Source organism: Heterocephalus glaber, unplaced genomic scaffold, assembly GCF_053883595.1.
Source record: "Heterocephalus glaber isolate CG9 unplaced genomic scaffold, H.glaber_assembly_v1.0 deba00001720, whole genome shotgun sequence".
NCBI lineage: Eukaryota > Metazoa > Chordata > Mammalia > Rodentia > Bathyergidae > Heterocephalus > Heterocephalus glaber.
In genome coordinates this window covers 11,591,594-11,608,758 of record NW_028258433.1, presented here as the reverse complement: position 1 = coordinate 11,608,758, position 17,165 = coordinate 11,591,594, and the positions used below count along the sequence as shown (strand labels likewise).

General features: G+C 38.9%; 1 protein-coding gene across 1 annotated transcript in view; it reads right to left on the bottom strand.

Moving 5' to 3' along the window:
* Positions 1–5,625: 5,625 nt before the first annotated feature.
* Frem2 (FRAS1 related extracellular matrix 2) overlaps positions 5,626–17,165 on the bottom strand; it is a 214,113-nt gene continuing 202,573 nt past the window's right edge. Inside the window, exons 19-24 of the mRNA XM_004874055.3 lie at positions 16,218–16,345; positions 15,983–16,117; positions 15,123–15,249; positions 13,906–14,093; positions 13,546–13,692; positions 5,626–12,219 (exon numbers count right to left, since the gene is read on the bottom strand). Of these exons, the coding sequence (XP_004874112.2) occupies positions 11,710–12,219; positions 13,546–13,692; positions 13,906–14,093; positions 15,123–15,249; positions 15,983–16,117; positions 16,218–16,345 (1,235 nt within the window). The 3' untranslated portion in view covers positions 5,626–11,709. The remainder of the gene's footprint in view (positions 12,220–13,545; positions 13,693–13,905; positions 14,094–15,122; positions 15,250–15,982; positions 16,118–16,217; positions 16,346–17,165) is intronic.

The following is a 17,165-nucleotide window of genomic DNA, read 5'->3' as shown; positions in this document are numbered from 1 at the left end:
TCATGGATACCAAGAAACAGCCCTTTTCTTACAGATGAGAAAGTGATGTCAAGAGATCCAATAACTTGCCCAGTTTCTCTCAGCCAGCGGGTGTTGGTTAGGGTTTTTATGAAGTCGGCCTGACTTCAAAGTCTATTCTTACACATTATTGAGTTTTACTTGGGGATGTGGAGGATGGTAGGGTAGGGGAACCGATGGCTCCAGTATTGGAGTACCAAACTTAGTTTCTGGATGTCAAGCCCCCACTGTAGTACTCAGGACTACACATGCATGTAAATGCACACTCCTCACATGCTTTGTACTCCTTTGCACACCCCACCCCCCCACAAAACCTTACCACCCTCACAGCCCCCAGTCCATCTCTGCTCACATCATTTCCCTGGCCCCTCCTCACATGCCTTTTGCTAGCACGTAGGCATTAGCTACATGTGAATGCATAATGGGGATCTCACTCTACCTTTGGTTTTTCAGCCTATTTTTCCCCATGAAATCATTATATGATTTTTAGACAGTCCACAGCTTATGAATCTCATGGTAGATTTTACTAACTCTATGGCTATGATTCCAGTGTTCCTACTTAACCCATAGGAATTGAGAACTTAGTTGCAAACTAGAAACCTCAGGTGGATTATCTACATGAGTCAGAAAATAAGTCCACAAAGTCATACCATTCAGACCTTTAACCTGTGACCCTACATTTTAAGAACAATGACACGGACTTTACACAGGCTAGGCCGTCTCTGTCACTGGGACCCATGTCGGGAGGAGAGTATTTTGCCTTTGTAAAAATCTCTTCTTAGCCTTTTCAGGAAATCTACTGTTCTTCCTTTTTTGCCTTCAGCTAACAATTTATAGCAAACTCCTAAATCAGTGGTTCTTACTAGAGATAAACATTATCTTACTCACTGGAACTTCTTTCTCAAAATATACAATGAACTCCCCCAAAGAAAATGAAACAAACAAAAACCAAAAGAACACACAAAAAGCAAGGAACGAATGCACAAATATTTGCATTCTGTGTGGATTGCAATTTGGGTGAAAGAGCTGTCAGAATCTTTAGGGCTATGGGAGATATAACTTCAAGTTATTCCATCCCTTTCAGCATAACCTGTATTAATTCTTTAGTACCTATTACAGTGGGTCACTGGTTACATTAATTACTAAGGCTGACTAAAGAAGGTTCCTCAGAAGGTGAGGATATTTGGGGACAAAGGAGCTGTAGAAGAGCCAGGAAAGGTCACAGCACTTCTGGAATATGAATGCCAAGTATAATATTCAAAATCCAGTCACCTACTCCTAGAGTAAGGCTAAAGTTGTTTTCTCATTGGGGAGAAGAGTGGAAAGGAGAGCAAGGCCACGAGAGGGAATCGCAGACAACTCTTTTGGAGAGAGAGACAGAAGGATTTATTCTCCTCACAGCGCAGCCCCAGGGCCCACAGTCATCCCATTAACATGTAAGCCAGGGCCGGTGATCTTCCCCTTTTAAGAACAAGGATGGCTTGGCCCTGATCACAGTGCTGAAACAGGATTTGAAGTTCAGACTTGTCTCAGACGTTTTCCCTTGGAGTAATACCATTGCTATCTTAGTTTGCTTGGGATGCTATAACAAAATAAAAAACAGGTGGCCTAAAAACAACAAACTTATTTCTCATAGTTCTGGAGACTGAGCAGTCGAAGAGCAATGCACTAGCAGACTTGATGTTTTGCGACACCGCACTTTCTGGTTCGCAGGGCAGAAAGAGTGAGAGGCCTGTCTGGGCCTCTTTTATAAGGATACTAGTCTCAATAATGAAGTCTCTGCCCTCACGATCCAATCACCTTCCCAAGGCTCCACCTCCTAATACTATCACCTTGAAGGTTAAGATTCCAGGATATGAATTCTGGGGAACACTGACACGGATGCCCATGGTAGACGCTTCCTGTTTGAGTGCCGATTGAGGTAATACTCATTCCAAGGGGCTCTGAGCTGCCAGAAGCTGATGGAAGGGCACTGAGAGGGCCTGGCAAAGGGGAGGCTGCTGAAGAGAACTCTAGATCAGAAGCAGTGTTGGTGATGAAAGCTAGAGAAGACGTGCAGGTCATTTAGCTCAGTGAGTTTGTAATCCTTTCTTTTAAAGCCTTGAAATATTCTTGTGACATATTGGGAGATAAAGACCCAGAGAAGTGAGGTGACTCCCCAAAGTCACAGAAATGAAATTATGCACCCTGTGTCTCAAACCGACAGTAATAAAGTATCAAGGAAGGCCAGTTTTTCTTACCATATGTTGAATCTTGTGTCACTCTAGTTTCTAGTTGGCATCATATCACACCGATTGGTCACTAAGTATATCTGGCTGTGTCACACTTTGAAGCAGGGATCCCTTGACAAATAATTACTTTCCAGAATCCTAAATTGGAAATGAGAGGGCAAGTAGCAAGATGCCCCTTTTGCTCTACTCTATTTTTCTTATGACAGAGTTGCGTACTTAATGCTGCAGTCCAATCCATCCCTTCCCTCTGTCTCCATTTCCTTTTCTTCTCCCTTTCTTCATACCACTCCTTTTCTTTCTCTCTCCCTCCCTCCATCCTTCCTTGACTTCCTATTTCTTTTAAACTCCAGACATAAATTTCCCACCTTTCATACCTTCCTTCAGAACAGCTTATTCTTTTAAGTTGCACCATCCTGAGTGGAGAAATGGAGAATGGCTATGAGAGAGAGAGAGAGAGAGAGAGAGAGAGACGGAGAGAGATGGAGAGAGAGGGAGAGAGAGGGAGAGAGAGAGGAGAGAGAGGGAGAGAGAGACAGAGAGAGAGGGAGAGAGAGACAGAGAGAGAGGGAGAGAGAGAGGAGAGAGAGAGGAGAGAGACAGGGAGAGAGAGAGAGGGGGAGAGAGAGGGAGAGAGACTGCAGAAAAATCAGTCCTGAGGACATCTTGATCTTAAACTTCTAGCCTTTAGAACTGTGAGAAATAAATAAACCACTGGTTAAGTTACCTAGTTTGTGGTTCTTTATTATGGTAGCCTCAGAAAACTACTAAACCCCATGTTTAGTGAGTGTAGGCCCATGATCTGGCAGCATGTTCTCAATGCTGGTGAAGAAATGTAATTGCCTCCTTCAAAGTTTTGAAACCTGGATACCTTTAAAATAAGATGAGGAGGTTTAAGGAATACTGATTCTGACAGTTTCTTATTTAATTAATATGAAGTGTGAACCAAGTACTCCCCATGTGACGCTCAAATATGCAACTTGTGGAGATTAACAGCTTTAGAATGACTCTACTGCACTTGTTTATAGTGTTTTATTGCCTATGCTGGAAAGCTTGTTTTATGCCCTTGATATGTAAAGCTTAAGTACAATGGATCTTCTAAATTCACTCCTGAACCAGTGTGATCAGTTCCCACCATGTGCAGTCTAGTAGTGCTGTTAAACACTACGAAAGGTGAGAAAAACAGTAGGTCCCTAGAAAGCGAACGGCAGAAGCCACCATGTGGCATTTCATTTAAGTGAGACGTGCAGGTTGTAGTAACAGGAAGAAATATAGCTTACATCTGACCTGACAATGTACTGCTTCATATGGAAAATTTTTGTGATAATTCATTTCTTTGAATTTGGCCTAACTCAAGGCTCTGACTACTGCAGAGCTATCACCCTGGATCTTATGAAGTCAACAAATTGGCCTGCATTCCTGTGGGCCAGAATCACTCATTCTTCTCCACACCCCCTGAGACGCGGTCAAAAGGGATCTATTTCTGTAACCGAACACCCTTACAACGTCACTATTTCCCCTTCCCTATTTGTATGAGATACCTAAGAAAATAACACCTTTCTTTGTGTAACCCCCTTCCAAAATAGTTGAACCACCCTTTGTTTTTTATTAAGTTATTCAAGGAATATCGCCAGATAGATCTTCCTTACAATAAAATGTTGGGTCTATGTGACTGACCCTGGGAAAATAGGAATCTGGAAGATAAAACTCCGGGTGCTTTGTTTCCCTGTATTATGGGAGAGCATGAGTTTCCTGCAGGCCTCCCCTTTACAGGGCTGCCCCATCTCAGCCTTTACCTCTGAGAATGCAGACTTGCTTCCCTTGAAAGTCTTGGTTTAGACAATTCTAGTACAGGAAAAAGAACACAAGTGTAAAACTTTTCCCTAAGTTTTCCCTTGTTTTAACTGCCAGCGTGAGAATTTTTTTTTTTTTTTAACCAATGTAACTTTACGCTTGTTTGGAACTTTATAACAGCTGTGTTATAAAAGAACAAAACCCAAAACAAAACAAAAATCCAGATCCTTCTGTGCTCTAAAAAAAAAAGATGACATCTTTAACAATCAATTTAGCATTAAAGGAAGACAGGCATTTTAAAGGTGAGAAGTCCAGGGTGGTGCATGCCTGTAATCTGAGCACTTAGGAGGGTGAGGCAGGAGGACTGCTATGAGTTGGAAGTCAGCATGGGCTATGTAGTGAGTTCAAGGCCAGCCTGAACTACATAGTGAGACCCTGTCTCGAAGAAAAAAAGTGAGAAGCAGAGGCCAAATTATGTTCAGTAAACTCGACTGTGTGTGCATCTATTTGCCTGTCCTTCCACATCGTGGTGGGAACAGGAGAAGGGTTAGCAGTTAGGGGGTCCTCAAAATTAAAGAAAACTAATTCACTAGCAGATTGTGGAGAAAAAGGTTAATTGCAGTAAATATAATTACTTCTCAATGTTGTTTTAGGTAGAATGTGAAATTATGGAAAATATTTTCTAATGGTCTTTTGGACATTTGTACTTTTTATTCTTTGCCTTCTTATCGTAAGAATTTATAATTAATTAGAATTTGGCAAGGAAAAAGGAGTCTTCATTGTGCTTTGTCTAAAAAATTCATTCATTCCAGATTTTCCCTAAAATGCTCCTCCTTGCTTCTCCTGGATTGTAACTTTGGTACACAAGCCAGCCTTTCTCTCTCGTGCCTAGAAATCCCTGCCAAAAAGGGCAGTTGCTTTTCTGCACATTTCTGTTGCTGACCAGAATCTTTCTGCTACCACATGAATATCTCTTTCTTAGCCTTGAAAACTATGAAGAGCTATTGACGTGAAAGGTTTTTTCTTCCATTTTGCCTTCTTTTTTGTGTTTTTCCCTTTTCTTTGCATTACCCTTCCATATTTGTAAGATACATCTCAGATGATCACTGAGATGGGCACAGTTTCCAAAGTTGTTCAGTCCAGTTGGCAGCAGAGATCAGAGGGTTGATTCATTATCACAAGTGAAGCTCAGCAGGTTTCCTAACTACAGTAGGGTCTAGTCATCTGCTCCTCAGGACAAAGGATTAGTCACCCAGACATGCTGTTTTCCTTAAATACACATTGCTCTCAGCAGGAGTCAGCTTCCTCAGCACCCTTTATGAATCTTATGAAGTCAACAAACTGTCTTGCATTTCTGTCGGCCAGACACTTGGTAGGGCAGGCACCAGGACCTTTTGAGCATGTCTTGCTGAGGATGAGCAAACATTTACTACCAGAGGCAGGATGGTAGTTGGGAGGGCGCACACATCTCATAGCTCCAGAACCAGAATGAAAAAAACTGACATACACTACAGAATACAGGAATTCTATGATTTTAGTGTAGATAAGTTACAGAAAACACCGCAATAACTGGACCATTTGAACATACATTTATATGGGCTTTATTTATATTAAGCATGTAATACACTTTGAAGAAAAACAGTGTAGGTATGAAACACAAATGGTAGCAACAGTTCTTTTAAACATGGAATTAGGCTGAATGACTCCAATTTATTTGCATTAATTAGATTTCCAGGAATAAATGTGAATACCCAGAAAATGTGCAGTAACTTAGCAAACACATGAAATAAACTAGACCCTGTTTGTTTTTGAAGAATTTCTATGAGAAATTAGCACAAGCTATTAAATTCTCCAAGTAATTCCACTACACAGATGTGTTACTCAATGGCTAGACAAATATAAAAAGTTACTAAGTATCATGGGAAGCACTTGGAAAGAAGGAAGCACTTAATGCAATTATAAAATGCACAGCTCCATGCCCAGGATAGTTTTATATAATACACAAATGGGCTTGGAAAATATCTTGCCAAAAACTTGAATTCCTCAAGTCACAGAAAAAGACTGCTTTGTACTATTTTTTGTAATGTGCATTATTTTGGCCCTTACAGAAATGGTCTTTTGTTCTTACCAGTAACTACTTTTCTATATTTCAATTACTTTTATTATAATTCTCTTTATTTTTAGTTTTCAAAAATTTCTCTCTTTTTATGGCACAAGACTGACAGTTCTTATGGGAGAGGTTTATTGAAACACTGGAAAAAACAAAAATCCACAGAAATTGACCTTCAGTGTTTAAGTGATTATGTAATCGGTGAGAGCACATCTGGCTGAGAGTAGAGGAGCATTGTGCATTTAATAATTATAATTTTAAAATGTCAATGCTGTTGAGATGATAGCAATTTTTTTGGCTGCTGGTTTCATTGTAAAGTATTCAATCATCCTAAAGAGATTCATACGGCCTGAAATCCTTAAAGGGATTTTAAAATCTTAAATGTCAAGGTTGAACTTCTGCTGAGAGAAAATCAAGGTGCAGATTATTATTCAATATGATGCTTTTGATTTTTGGCAGGAATTTTTTTCTTTCACCCCAAAGCTTTAACATTTTATACAAAAGGGATTTATACATAAATGTTGTGTGGACAGCCCAGCTTTCAGAGGAACGGGAATGCTAACTACGTAGGGAAAGTGGTAATGGGAAGTATTACTAAAAGAATGAAAAACAAATAGTCCAAAAAGAAAAACCTAGTTCACTAAGTAAAAGAAACAATGAGAGAGAGAGAGAGAGAGAGAGAAGAAGAAGAGAGAGATGGAGAAAGAGAGAGAAAGGAGAAGTAAAGTAGATGTTGTTGCTAGAATAGTTTTTTGTTTGTTTTTATTGTTCTTTAGTAAAACAGAATATTAGAAAAATGCACAGAAACAAACATCAGGAGAAAAATTAAATGCAAAGATAGGAAAGAAAGAAAAATGGATTGAGGCTTGCAAATTTAATATTCTCACTTTCTCCCAATAAAGTTAAGTCAAAAGAGACTCGGTTTAGTATATTTTGTTTCATCAATTTTTGTTTACGAGAGACAGCTGGCTTTTTTTTTCTTATTCAAAAAATCTCTGGTTGGGCTGGGTGGTGCATGCCTATAAGCACAGCACTTGGGAGACTTAGGCAAGAGGGTCACCAAGTTAGAGGCCAGGCTGGGATACACAGTAAGTTCAAGGCCAACCTGAACTACATATCAAGACTCTCAAAAAATTAAAACATAATTCTACATAGTCTTTCTGGTGGAAAGTGAAGGAAAATATTATACTCTATTTTAAAGTTTCTATCAGAATAAAACAGCTACTGAAATCCCGAAGTCCTTTGTTCCTTAAAATGGAAGGATATAGACAAGAGAAAAAATAGACAGTGGCGATCCTTAACCTACAGGCAATATTTCCCGAGAATTTCTGTCATTACTTTACAATACTAGGATCAATTCTAGGAAAATTTCTGAAGAAAACATATTAAATTTTGAACTAAGGCCAAAGAAACTCTTAGGATAGTAAATTTCATAAATGACCTCTCTGTTGACTTGAAAATCATCATATAATTTATTTCAGTTGGTACTATGCCTTCAGAGGTATGTTTATTTTTATGTGTGCATGCATATGTGTGTATTTGTGAATATGTGTGCAAATACTAGTATTTATAGCTTCCTTCCAAATTACACATTTCTCAGCCTTGGTATGTCAGACTAATTGAACATTTGAGAAATATTCACTTGCCATACAGTTGGTAAAGACAGTTGTTTTCATACTCTTATTATTGCTATCATGGCAAGAAAATTTAAAAGTTTCAAAAAAATAGTTCTCAAAATAATACAAGTATGAAAGTTTCCAATTTGTAAAATATTTGCATCTTTAATAATAGTCTTTCTTTTTCCTATTGAAGGATGGAACTGGTTTCCATGTTAATATTAAATAGGTGTTTTCAAAAGAAAATTTGACACTTTTAAAATGTAACTGTCATTACATTAATTCTGATATTGCTACTTTCACATTGTTCAACTTGGAAATACCTTAACTTCTAGCACTGAAATGTATGGAGAAAGGTTTTCTGTAATTTTTGTCTGGCTACATCTATTTCCATTTTTAATGTTGTCCTTAGAGTTGGTACCCTGGAAAAGAATTAAAGGGAAGATGACTTGGTAGTGCTCCGTTGTTCCTTATAGAGTCCTACAAGTCCTTGGAGCTTGCTACCGGTCCTTCCGGTCACAGATGCTATGCAGGGTCTTGGCAGCAGCTCTCTAACTGATCTTAACTCTATTGTCCAACTACTGAAGATGCTGGGGAGAGGGTGGGCTTCAGGAGATGCTGGTGGTGGTAAAGGTAGACGAGCTCACGTGCTGCATCCCTCTCTTGGAATAAAGTGGGCCTATCATCCACCAAGAGGAAAGGAAAATGCAGGGGTTACCTATGTATTACAACATATTTCCTCTGTGCGGGTTCATCATCAATTCCATCAAATTAATGGGTGGAAGTATTTTGTATTTGATCTGTGATCAGAATGATTTATAACAGACAGGGATTTTGTAGAGGAAGAGAGTGTATTGTACTATTGGTGTTGTGGAGAGATTTTTAAATTGTGTTTCACAGATACGTATGATGTGTTCTTGGTCCAGAGGAGAACTTGATGCAAGTTCTGACATGTTAGTCCCAGGAAAGAGCCTCAGGTGATTATAACCTCCCGGAGGACAGGGGAAGTAGCTGGGTTTCTACTTAACTTCTCAGAATGACTAATCAATCTGAGGTGAGCCTTCAGTAAATGTCAACTAAGGGAATGAACAGTAACAAATGAGACAATCATTACACTTCATTTGTGCATTTTAATACTTCATGGTTCATATGCTTAGGCTACATAAATATGAATGGTAATATTTATTTTCATTTTGTGGTTTTACTATTTAATATCAACAAGATCCTGATGGGGGTCAAGGGGTACTAAGTAACTAAGGAGCTATTACTGACTACATCCTGTTCTCTAGGAAAAGATATTTTATGTAATTGCTCTGATAATACCAGAACAGTTCTTTAAAAACAAAGTCTTGAAAATAAGGGTCTGTTTTATTTAACAAAAAACATATTACCTTATTTTTTCTACAGAAAGGAGTTTTAATGTATAGTATGTCATGTATTTAGTAAATATATATATTTTTAAATGAGGCAAAAATCCAAGTAATTTTTACTTACAGAAGCTATATCTGCCTATTTCCCATAGATTCTCTCTTTTTCCAAGGGGATGAAGGGAAAAAAGAAAAGAGAGAAGGGATGAGAAGAGCAGACAGAGAAAAAGAAGAACAGATGGAGAGAAGAGATGAGAAGAGATGGAGGAGAAATTTCTTTTTGTTAGAAAGGGATAGATTTGTTCTATAATTAATAAGCTCTCCAATTTATACATGATAACTTCATTAGAACAACAACTTGCAGAGTGAAATTTGGTGTAAAGCTAGCCTGGTTGAAAGGCTTAAAACAGATCTGTCATAATGATGCTTTCCTGATTACTGTATTCACTGATAGAGATGTGGAGATAGTCAGGTTACGAAGAGTTTCACTGCAAAAGTGTCAGGAAGTTGATTGAGAATTCTAGTTCTAAGTTTTCATAAATTGAGCCTAGTGTTAAATAGTAATAATCCCATGCACAATTTGGAACTGCTTAATTCATGTTAATTCTCATGCAAATTATGAGGTAGCCAAAAATGTAGCTAAGTATCTGCAAGAAGATAAAGCAAAAGAAAGGGGGATAATTAAGAAAGTATCATTACTAGTTTTGATAGTGAACTCCTGGGCTGTACAGTACTTTTTGTTTATATAGGTTCTTGGGGGAAATCCTTGAGATGCAGATGATACTTGGAGACTGTCCAATAGAAGATACTGCAGTCTACTTTATTCATTACAAGACTTTGAATGTGAAGTGCAGAGCTGCCTAAATGAAGGGAGGCAAGTATTAGACACATTTCACTTCTCTTCCTGTACCAGCACCAGCCGGGTCCTTTTCTCAATCAAAAGCAGGCTGGTGCTTACAGATGCCAAATGTAATGTGCTTGTATTACCTGAGGAGACATTTCGTTCCCAAAACCTCCCTTCCACCAGGATGTCCAGTTGGCAAGAGACTGGCTGGGACTTGGAAGGAATTCCAGGCAGTACCTTGATGTCAGTCCTTTGAGTACTTTAGACATCACTCTGTTTCTCCCAGCCTCATTTTTGTTTGAAATATATTTAGTAGCTTTTGGAAGATTAGTCATGAAACTATTGAAATTTTCACTTCCTGACTACAATTCTGCCATTTGATTTTAAAAAAAGAATTCTGCAGAAAGGCCATAGGAGGCTTGCTAATGAAGTCACTCAAATTCCTTGGTTTTGTAGGGTGAATGATCAGCAGTGCTAACAAATTATATTCAGGGCATAAGAGGGACCTCATGGCCCCAACTCAGTGATCTGAGGATGCCAGAGAATGATGCTTTCTTGCTAGATGAAAGAAGAATATGATCAACAGGCTGGCCCCCTGGAAGACTACTTCTGGAATTACTATTGCAGAGATTTCTATTGTTTTAATCAGATATGATTAGAAATCTAATAAAATATCCTACAGCTGCTTTTAAGTTCTGCATGTTTTTGTCTGGCTGTGCCACTCTGAGGGATAACCTCATATGCCACCTGTCAAAATGTTCTTTTATTCTACAAAGTATGTATAAAAGTCACTCTGGTTATACATATTAATAAATACCACTTTCTCCCTTCACCATCTGTAAAGATGTTTCTCATTATCATTTGTGGGTTCAATACTGCAAATAACAAGGCTCAATTCTTATAGAACACTGTCTTGTAGTGAATCTGACTCTATGGTGTTTCTTTGTCATAAAAATGTCACTCACCCTCTCATTTCCCACAAGTGTTGAGCACCAATAAGATATATTGCCATGTAAGAGCTCTACTCATAAAAATCTTTCCTAGAATTAACATATTCTTTGGTTTAATTTAAAATTAAATAGCAAATGAAACAAAGAGGATTTGAGGAAGATGAAAAGCAATTCAAATTCATGCAAGTGAATTCATTTCTATCTTTCTTTCCACTCTGTGCCAAATAGTAGAAAAGGTGATTTGTGGGTTCAGTTAGCCCTGGTCATAATTCTATGCTGTTCTCACCTAGAAAACTTGTCATAGTAAACAGTGTGTGTTTATTGTTCTTCCAGACTACCAACTAAAACCTTTCTAGTGATCACTGATTATATAATGAATAAAAAGTGTGATAATTGCACCTTCAAGGTTCACACTAACACAGTAAAAGCAGACTCCTCTCAAGCTCCAGAGAGAGTCTGTTAGCACCGTTAAGCAGGTTCATCTCTGTTGTGTAGATAACATGCATAAAATAAGTACATTTCCATCCATCCATGGCTCTGCCTGTGTAGGAGTGAGTACATCGTTGATGCCCCATGGGGAAGAGGAAAGCTGTGGTCTGAATTTGTCCTTGGATGCAAAGAGTAGACAGAATTCAAATCAAAGTATATTAGTACAGTCAGCTTCTCCGAGCAGCTTCATTACAGAAGTCCCCAGTTTTCTGCAGTTTATCAGAAGCATTTGGGGTCCTGTTTCAGACTTTTCCACGGCACTTGAGAAGAAGGCTGAATCTGACCTGTGGTCATCACACCTCTGAGCTGTCATTGTGGTGGCTCTGTGGGGACATCATGGGCTTGCTGCTGCCTGAGCCCTTCGGAGTGTCCTTCCCATTGGCACTCTTCTTGCTCTTGCACATCATTGCTGCAATGACAGTGAGGCAGATGGTGAGCAATCCCACTGCGATACCTCCCACAACAGTGACCAGGCTGAGCTCAGAGCTGGGACTGTTGAACTCCTGTGGCAGGACACCATCAGGAGGAACTCTCCCTTGAGGGATCTGCCTCTTGCTGGTGCGCTCCAGGGCAATGTGCTGGATGTTTGTTCCTCTGTTGTTTTCAGCACCGATTTCCCATGCCAGAGGGGGCATGCTCCTGATCTCCCTCTTCTTCCTGCTCTCCGCAGTCTCCTGAGGCTTCTCCTGCTGCACCAGAGTGTGGTACTGGTACTCCACACTTCTTTTGCCAATGCCTCGATTGGTGTTTTTTGATCTTACCGTATAAATGGTGTGTATGTACCATTCCCGGCCCAAAGCAACCTGGAAAACATAATCCTATTTGTTAGAAAATTAGGTTCCATACTAACCTAATTCAGGACTATGTGCAAGAGAAAATAATGGCAGAGATAATGGAAGTGATAATTTAGTCTGCAGAATTAATTTACTCAGTACTTTTCAGTGTGTAGTATGTGCAAGGCTTCATGTAAAGTACCCTGCACTATATCTTGTATAATTCTTTTTTTTTTTGGTACCGGGGATGGAACTTGGGTCCTTGTGCTTGCATAGCAGGCGGCGAAACCACTAAGCTAAATCCCCAGCCCCTATCTTGTATAATTCTTAAGGGAGTGTGTACTGGTGAGCATTTGGTATTTGCAGTCACAGGATGTGAGTGCTGTAAAAAACTTTTGATATGACACAGTCTAGCTTATTCACCTAAAAATGAGTAAATAAGAATACAACAGTTCAGTGCCTTGTTCAAGCTCACTCAACTCCTTAGAGGCAGAGGCAGGATTATAGCTCAAACCTTCTGAACCTCAGGATTCTTTTTCCCTATGTGTTTTTGCTTATTCACATGTAAGATCATGGCAGAGGGGCTGTGTTTTCAAGATTTTTCAGGGTCTGAGAGAAAAAGATAGATTTTTCTGATGACTCTGAACCCTTCAGGATTTTGAGAGGTCAGATCTTTAAAAATTAATAGTAAAAATGAAAAAAACCATTTAGACTTCTTGGTTGAGAAGATGTAGAATAACAAGTCTGCTTTCTTAAGATTCCTTCCTTAGGTTGAATATGAACTACACTTTTCCTGCCTGTATGAAAATCCTATCTGTATGATTTTCAGTAAATATCCCTAAAGGGTGAACTTGCTCCCAGAAGGATTCACAGCCTAAGCACATGTCTTAATGTGTTGAATTTTCCTGTTCAGTAGAACACCCTGCATGCCTCTTCACTGCCTAGCTCTGGTTCAGGATTTTCTACCTGGATTTATGAAGTCTTAGGGAGTGAAGATTTTGTTTGCTGTGCATAATTGCTTTTTTGTATACATCAGTTTATACAAATCACACTGAAAGATGGTCATGGAGAGTCAGGATGGTCAGGAAAGAAATTTTGAATAAGAAAAACAAATTACTCATCTATATCATATTTATGTTCTGGGCTGAATAATAGCCTTCATTTTACATGATCTTAAAATAATATCAGCACATTAACAAAAAATGATAGCTAAAATTTATGGAATGCATTATCTTATTAAATGTTCCCATTTTCCATATGAAATATTACTATAACTCCATTTACATATGAGACAGAAATGTTAGGTAACTTGCATGTGGCTCCATATTATTATAAGAGAGCTTGTTTGGGACCTACCTGAAAGAGTGGTGTTGAGTCAACTTTAAATCCATCAGATCCAGGCTGATTCACTAGGAGAATGGCTTCAGGGTCATCCACTGCTAGTTTAGCATTGAACAGGACATTTCCAAAACTGGTAGCTTGTGTCTCTGGCTGAGCTTTGTCCTTTAAGCAATAAGGAAAATGATGATTACTATAGATAACGCCAGCTTTTGCAAGGGCAGAATGTTTTGCTGTTAGTTTCGTGCAAATAAAAATTATCACAAAATTTAATTACATAATGCTTTAATTTAAAATGATGATACAGTTTTAAAACATAAGAAAAAGAATTAACCATGAAAAAATATATGCAGTTACTGTTTAGGTCAAAGCACTTACCACAATTTTAAATCTATACAAAAGTGAAGGAGAATCAGCTAGGCATCCATACTCTGCATTTGTCGGATTGTATTTGGGAACATAGCCATCAGCTCCAGTGCAAAGGAACACCTTCTCAATGCTACAGTAGAAGGAGTCACCCAGATTCTGGACGGGATCTACCATGACACGACCATAAATTATATCACCTGAAACAGATGTGGAAATATTGTTTTTGTTACATGATGGAGTGTCTCAGTTGTAAACAGTTGTAAACAGTTTTGACAATGATGACAAAGATTCTTTGCTTTGGTCTCTAATCTATCATCAAACGTGGAAAGCCTTTTTGTGTGTTAACTGCAGGAATTGGTCCACCCCTCAGGCCATAGATAAAATCACTTTGCAGACTGGCTGCAAGACTGAAGACTTGTGGAGTCTCAAATGGTCAGATACTAGTGGGAATAACCTCAAGGTCTAGCCTATAATTTGGCAATCATAATATCCCTTGTGGTTAAAGCCCTGTGTACATTAATTAGTTGGTGAGATATAAACTAATACAATGTAGAGTAACACTTAGAAAATATCAGTAAAAAGCTTAATTAGCGGCCAGGTGTGGTACACATGCCTGTAATTCCAGTACCTAGGAGGCTGAGGTAGGAGGAAATTGCAGCAAGTTCAAGGCCAGCCTGGACTACAAAGTGAGACCCTGTCTCAACAAAACAAAACAAAACAAAACAAATCCTAATTGTTCTATTTACTTTTGAAAGAGGGTTTTAATAAATCCTCCGGGCACTGGAACAAGTATTTCACTGCTATTACCAAACTCTTTGGGTGTGCTAGGTAAAATATCTAGGTGCTGGGTGCTGAGTATACACGAAGTGAAAAATAGGCATGCTCTTTGCCTATGAGGCATTTACAATCTCATGTAGCTGTGATATTTTAGTCCATGAAAATTGAAAAGTGAGCCAAAAAATTCAAGGAAAAAATCTCAGATGGGTTCCAAAAGTCACTTGGGTAAAAGAGATAGAGGTCAGCTTCTCAGAATAACAAAATAAGGGAACAAAATAAAAACACATCCAATAACATACACCTAATTTCAGTGACTCCTCATTGGATTCTAAAGTGACAGAACCACAGAAGAGACTATAAATTTCTCCCTCATATACAAACACACAAAAAGCAAAGCACCACGGATATACAGGACAAAATGAGCAACCCACTCATCTGTAAAGTAATACCTTCTGCAAAAGCAACATCACTCTCTTGCCCGAATCCCATGGATCCATCTGACAACCAGAGACTCTTCTTGGAGAGTAGGTACATCTGGGTATTCAAGCTAAACTCAGCTGCCACTGGATCACTGACCTAAAACCAAGAGTAAAGCCTTTTTATGTGTGGTTGATGGTTCTGAGGGTACACAAGCACACACCAAACTGTTCACAGACACACATGTTCACTGCACACTAACACAGAGATTACTAAGATCATGGCACAGCAAGTTTCATGTCCGACCAAGGCAACTGAGGAAACTCTAAGGTTGACCGTGTCCTTGAGAAGGCAAAATTGATGGAGTTAATTTTTTTGAATGGGACTAAAGAGCATTTCTTGAGTTCATTTCTGCTAGTTTTTGTGGCATACTAAGGACTTGTAAATATCACGGTCGTGGAAGTTGACATTTAGTGTGGGTTCTTTGAAAAAGAAACAATATTTCTTTTAATACATAATTAAAGGTGGTTTGAACTATAGGATTTTTAATTACCCTTGAAGATTAAGGACAAGATAAAGAAGTGCAAGAGAACTCTGGGGAAAACTCTCACATCTCTGAAGTAGCAAACTGCAGGAAGCAACAAGATGGAATCAGATAAGAGAAAAATATTCCTTGCATGAACTTAAACTATGGGTTTTGTACCCTGAACTATTACAGATAAAAGACAATCCTTTCCTCCTTCCCTTACTGTTTATCTGACTTCCTTTTATGCTCAGGATGCAAGAACTGAAGTCCTTCATTTGTGGAAAAAAAATTCATTGATCAAAGTAAACCATAACTTTAACAAAGTGGGATTCCATAAGTAATGGACAATAATTCTATGAGACACACCTGTTGGAATCGAATGTCAAGGTCAAAGGTGACAGGCTCTCTGGGGTTGCAGGTGACTGGCAGGCGGTACTCCTGATTGGAAGGTGTGGTGCATGGCACCAGCTTTACAGTGTAAGTCCCTGAGTAGTCACGTATCTTCGAGGAGAAGAGAAGACATTTACAGTTTTCACTTTAAAATCCGAGGCGCAATCAGAAGTCAGCAGAAACGGAAAATGGAGTAAGTTTTGTCACTTACTGCAAAGTCAGAGACAAAGCTCCATTGCTGTATAGGCTGGTTATAGGTTGGTTCACTCCTTATGAGGTGGAGGGAAAAAGTCAGGCCTGGGTGATCAGCTGATATGATCATGGAGCTTGTGAAGGAGGCTAGAAAAGTGGCAACAATCATGACAGTGTGGTGGTTAAACTGAAAGAACACACAACCATTTAGAGTTTTCAAAGTACCTTATCACAGGTCATTTGCTTTTACCCTTATATACTTGCAAAATTAACATGGTTGGTATAATTACTCTCCCCAGATGCAGAAACTGGGTGGAGAGTCAATATGTAGCTCTCCCAAGATCACACAGTAACTCAGTGCCTTTTCTGTTCTGTAATTCTTTCAAAGGTAATTGGTCAGAAATGCTTGATTTGCTCAGGGCCACTTTCCAGGCGACAGCAGCAGAAGTGAATGCATTTATTGTGCATCAAAGCTATGAATTGAACTTAAAATAGTCTATTAGCATCCGCATAGCTGGGCCAACCCAATTTATGAACAGAATCTCATTTTAATTAGATTTCCTGCAATTGAAGTTTAACAAAGATTCAGTTTATTAGAAAGGTGAACATGCAGGAGGGACTGTAAAGACCAGAAAATCCTCATTTCCCAGAATTGTCAATTACAATAAAGTAAAATGATTCTTTTTGGGCCTATATTTCTTTTAGCTCAATCTCATAAAATACAATGGATTCTTTTGCTTTTCTTAATTATTCAGCCCTTCTATCTCCTTTCTTAGAGCTCATGGATATGGAGATGGCAAATAAATTATTGTCCCTTTTGAATCTGACAGTTGGCACTCCAGTAAAAATGCAAACCAGTTTAGCAAGATAGAAAGTCAAGGGGCCGGGGATTTAGCTCAGTGGTTCCGCCTCCTGCCTTGGGAGCGGAAGGATCCGAGTTTGATCCCCAGTACCAAAAAAAAGCAAA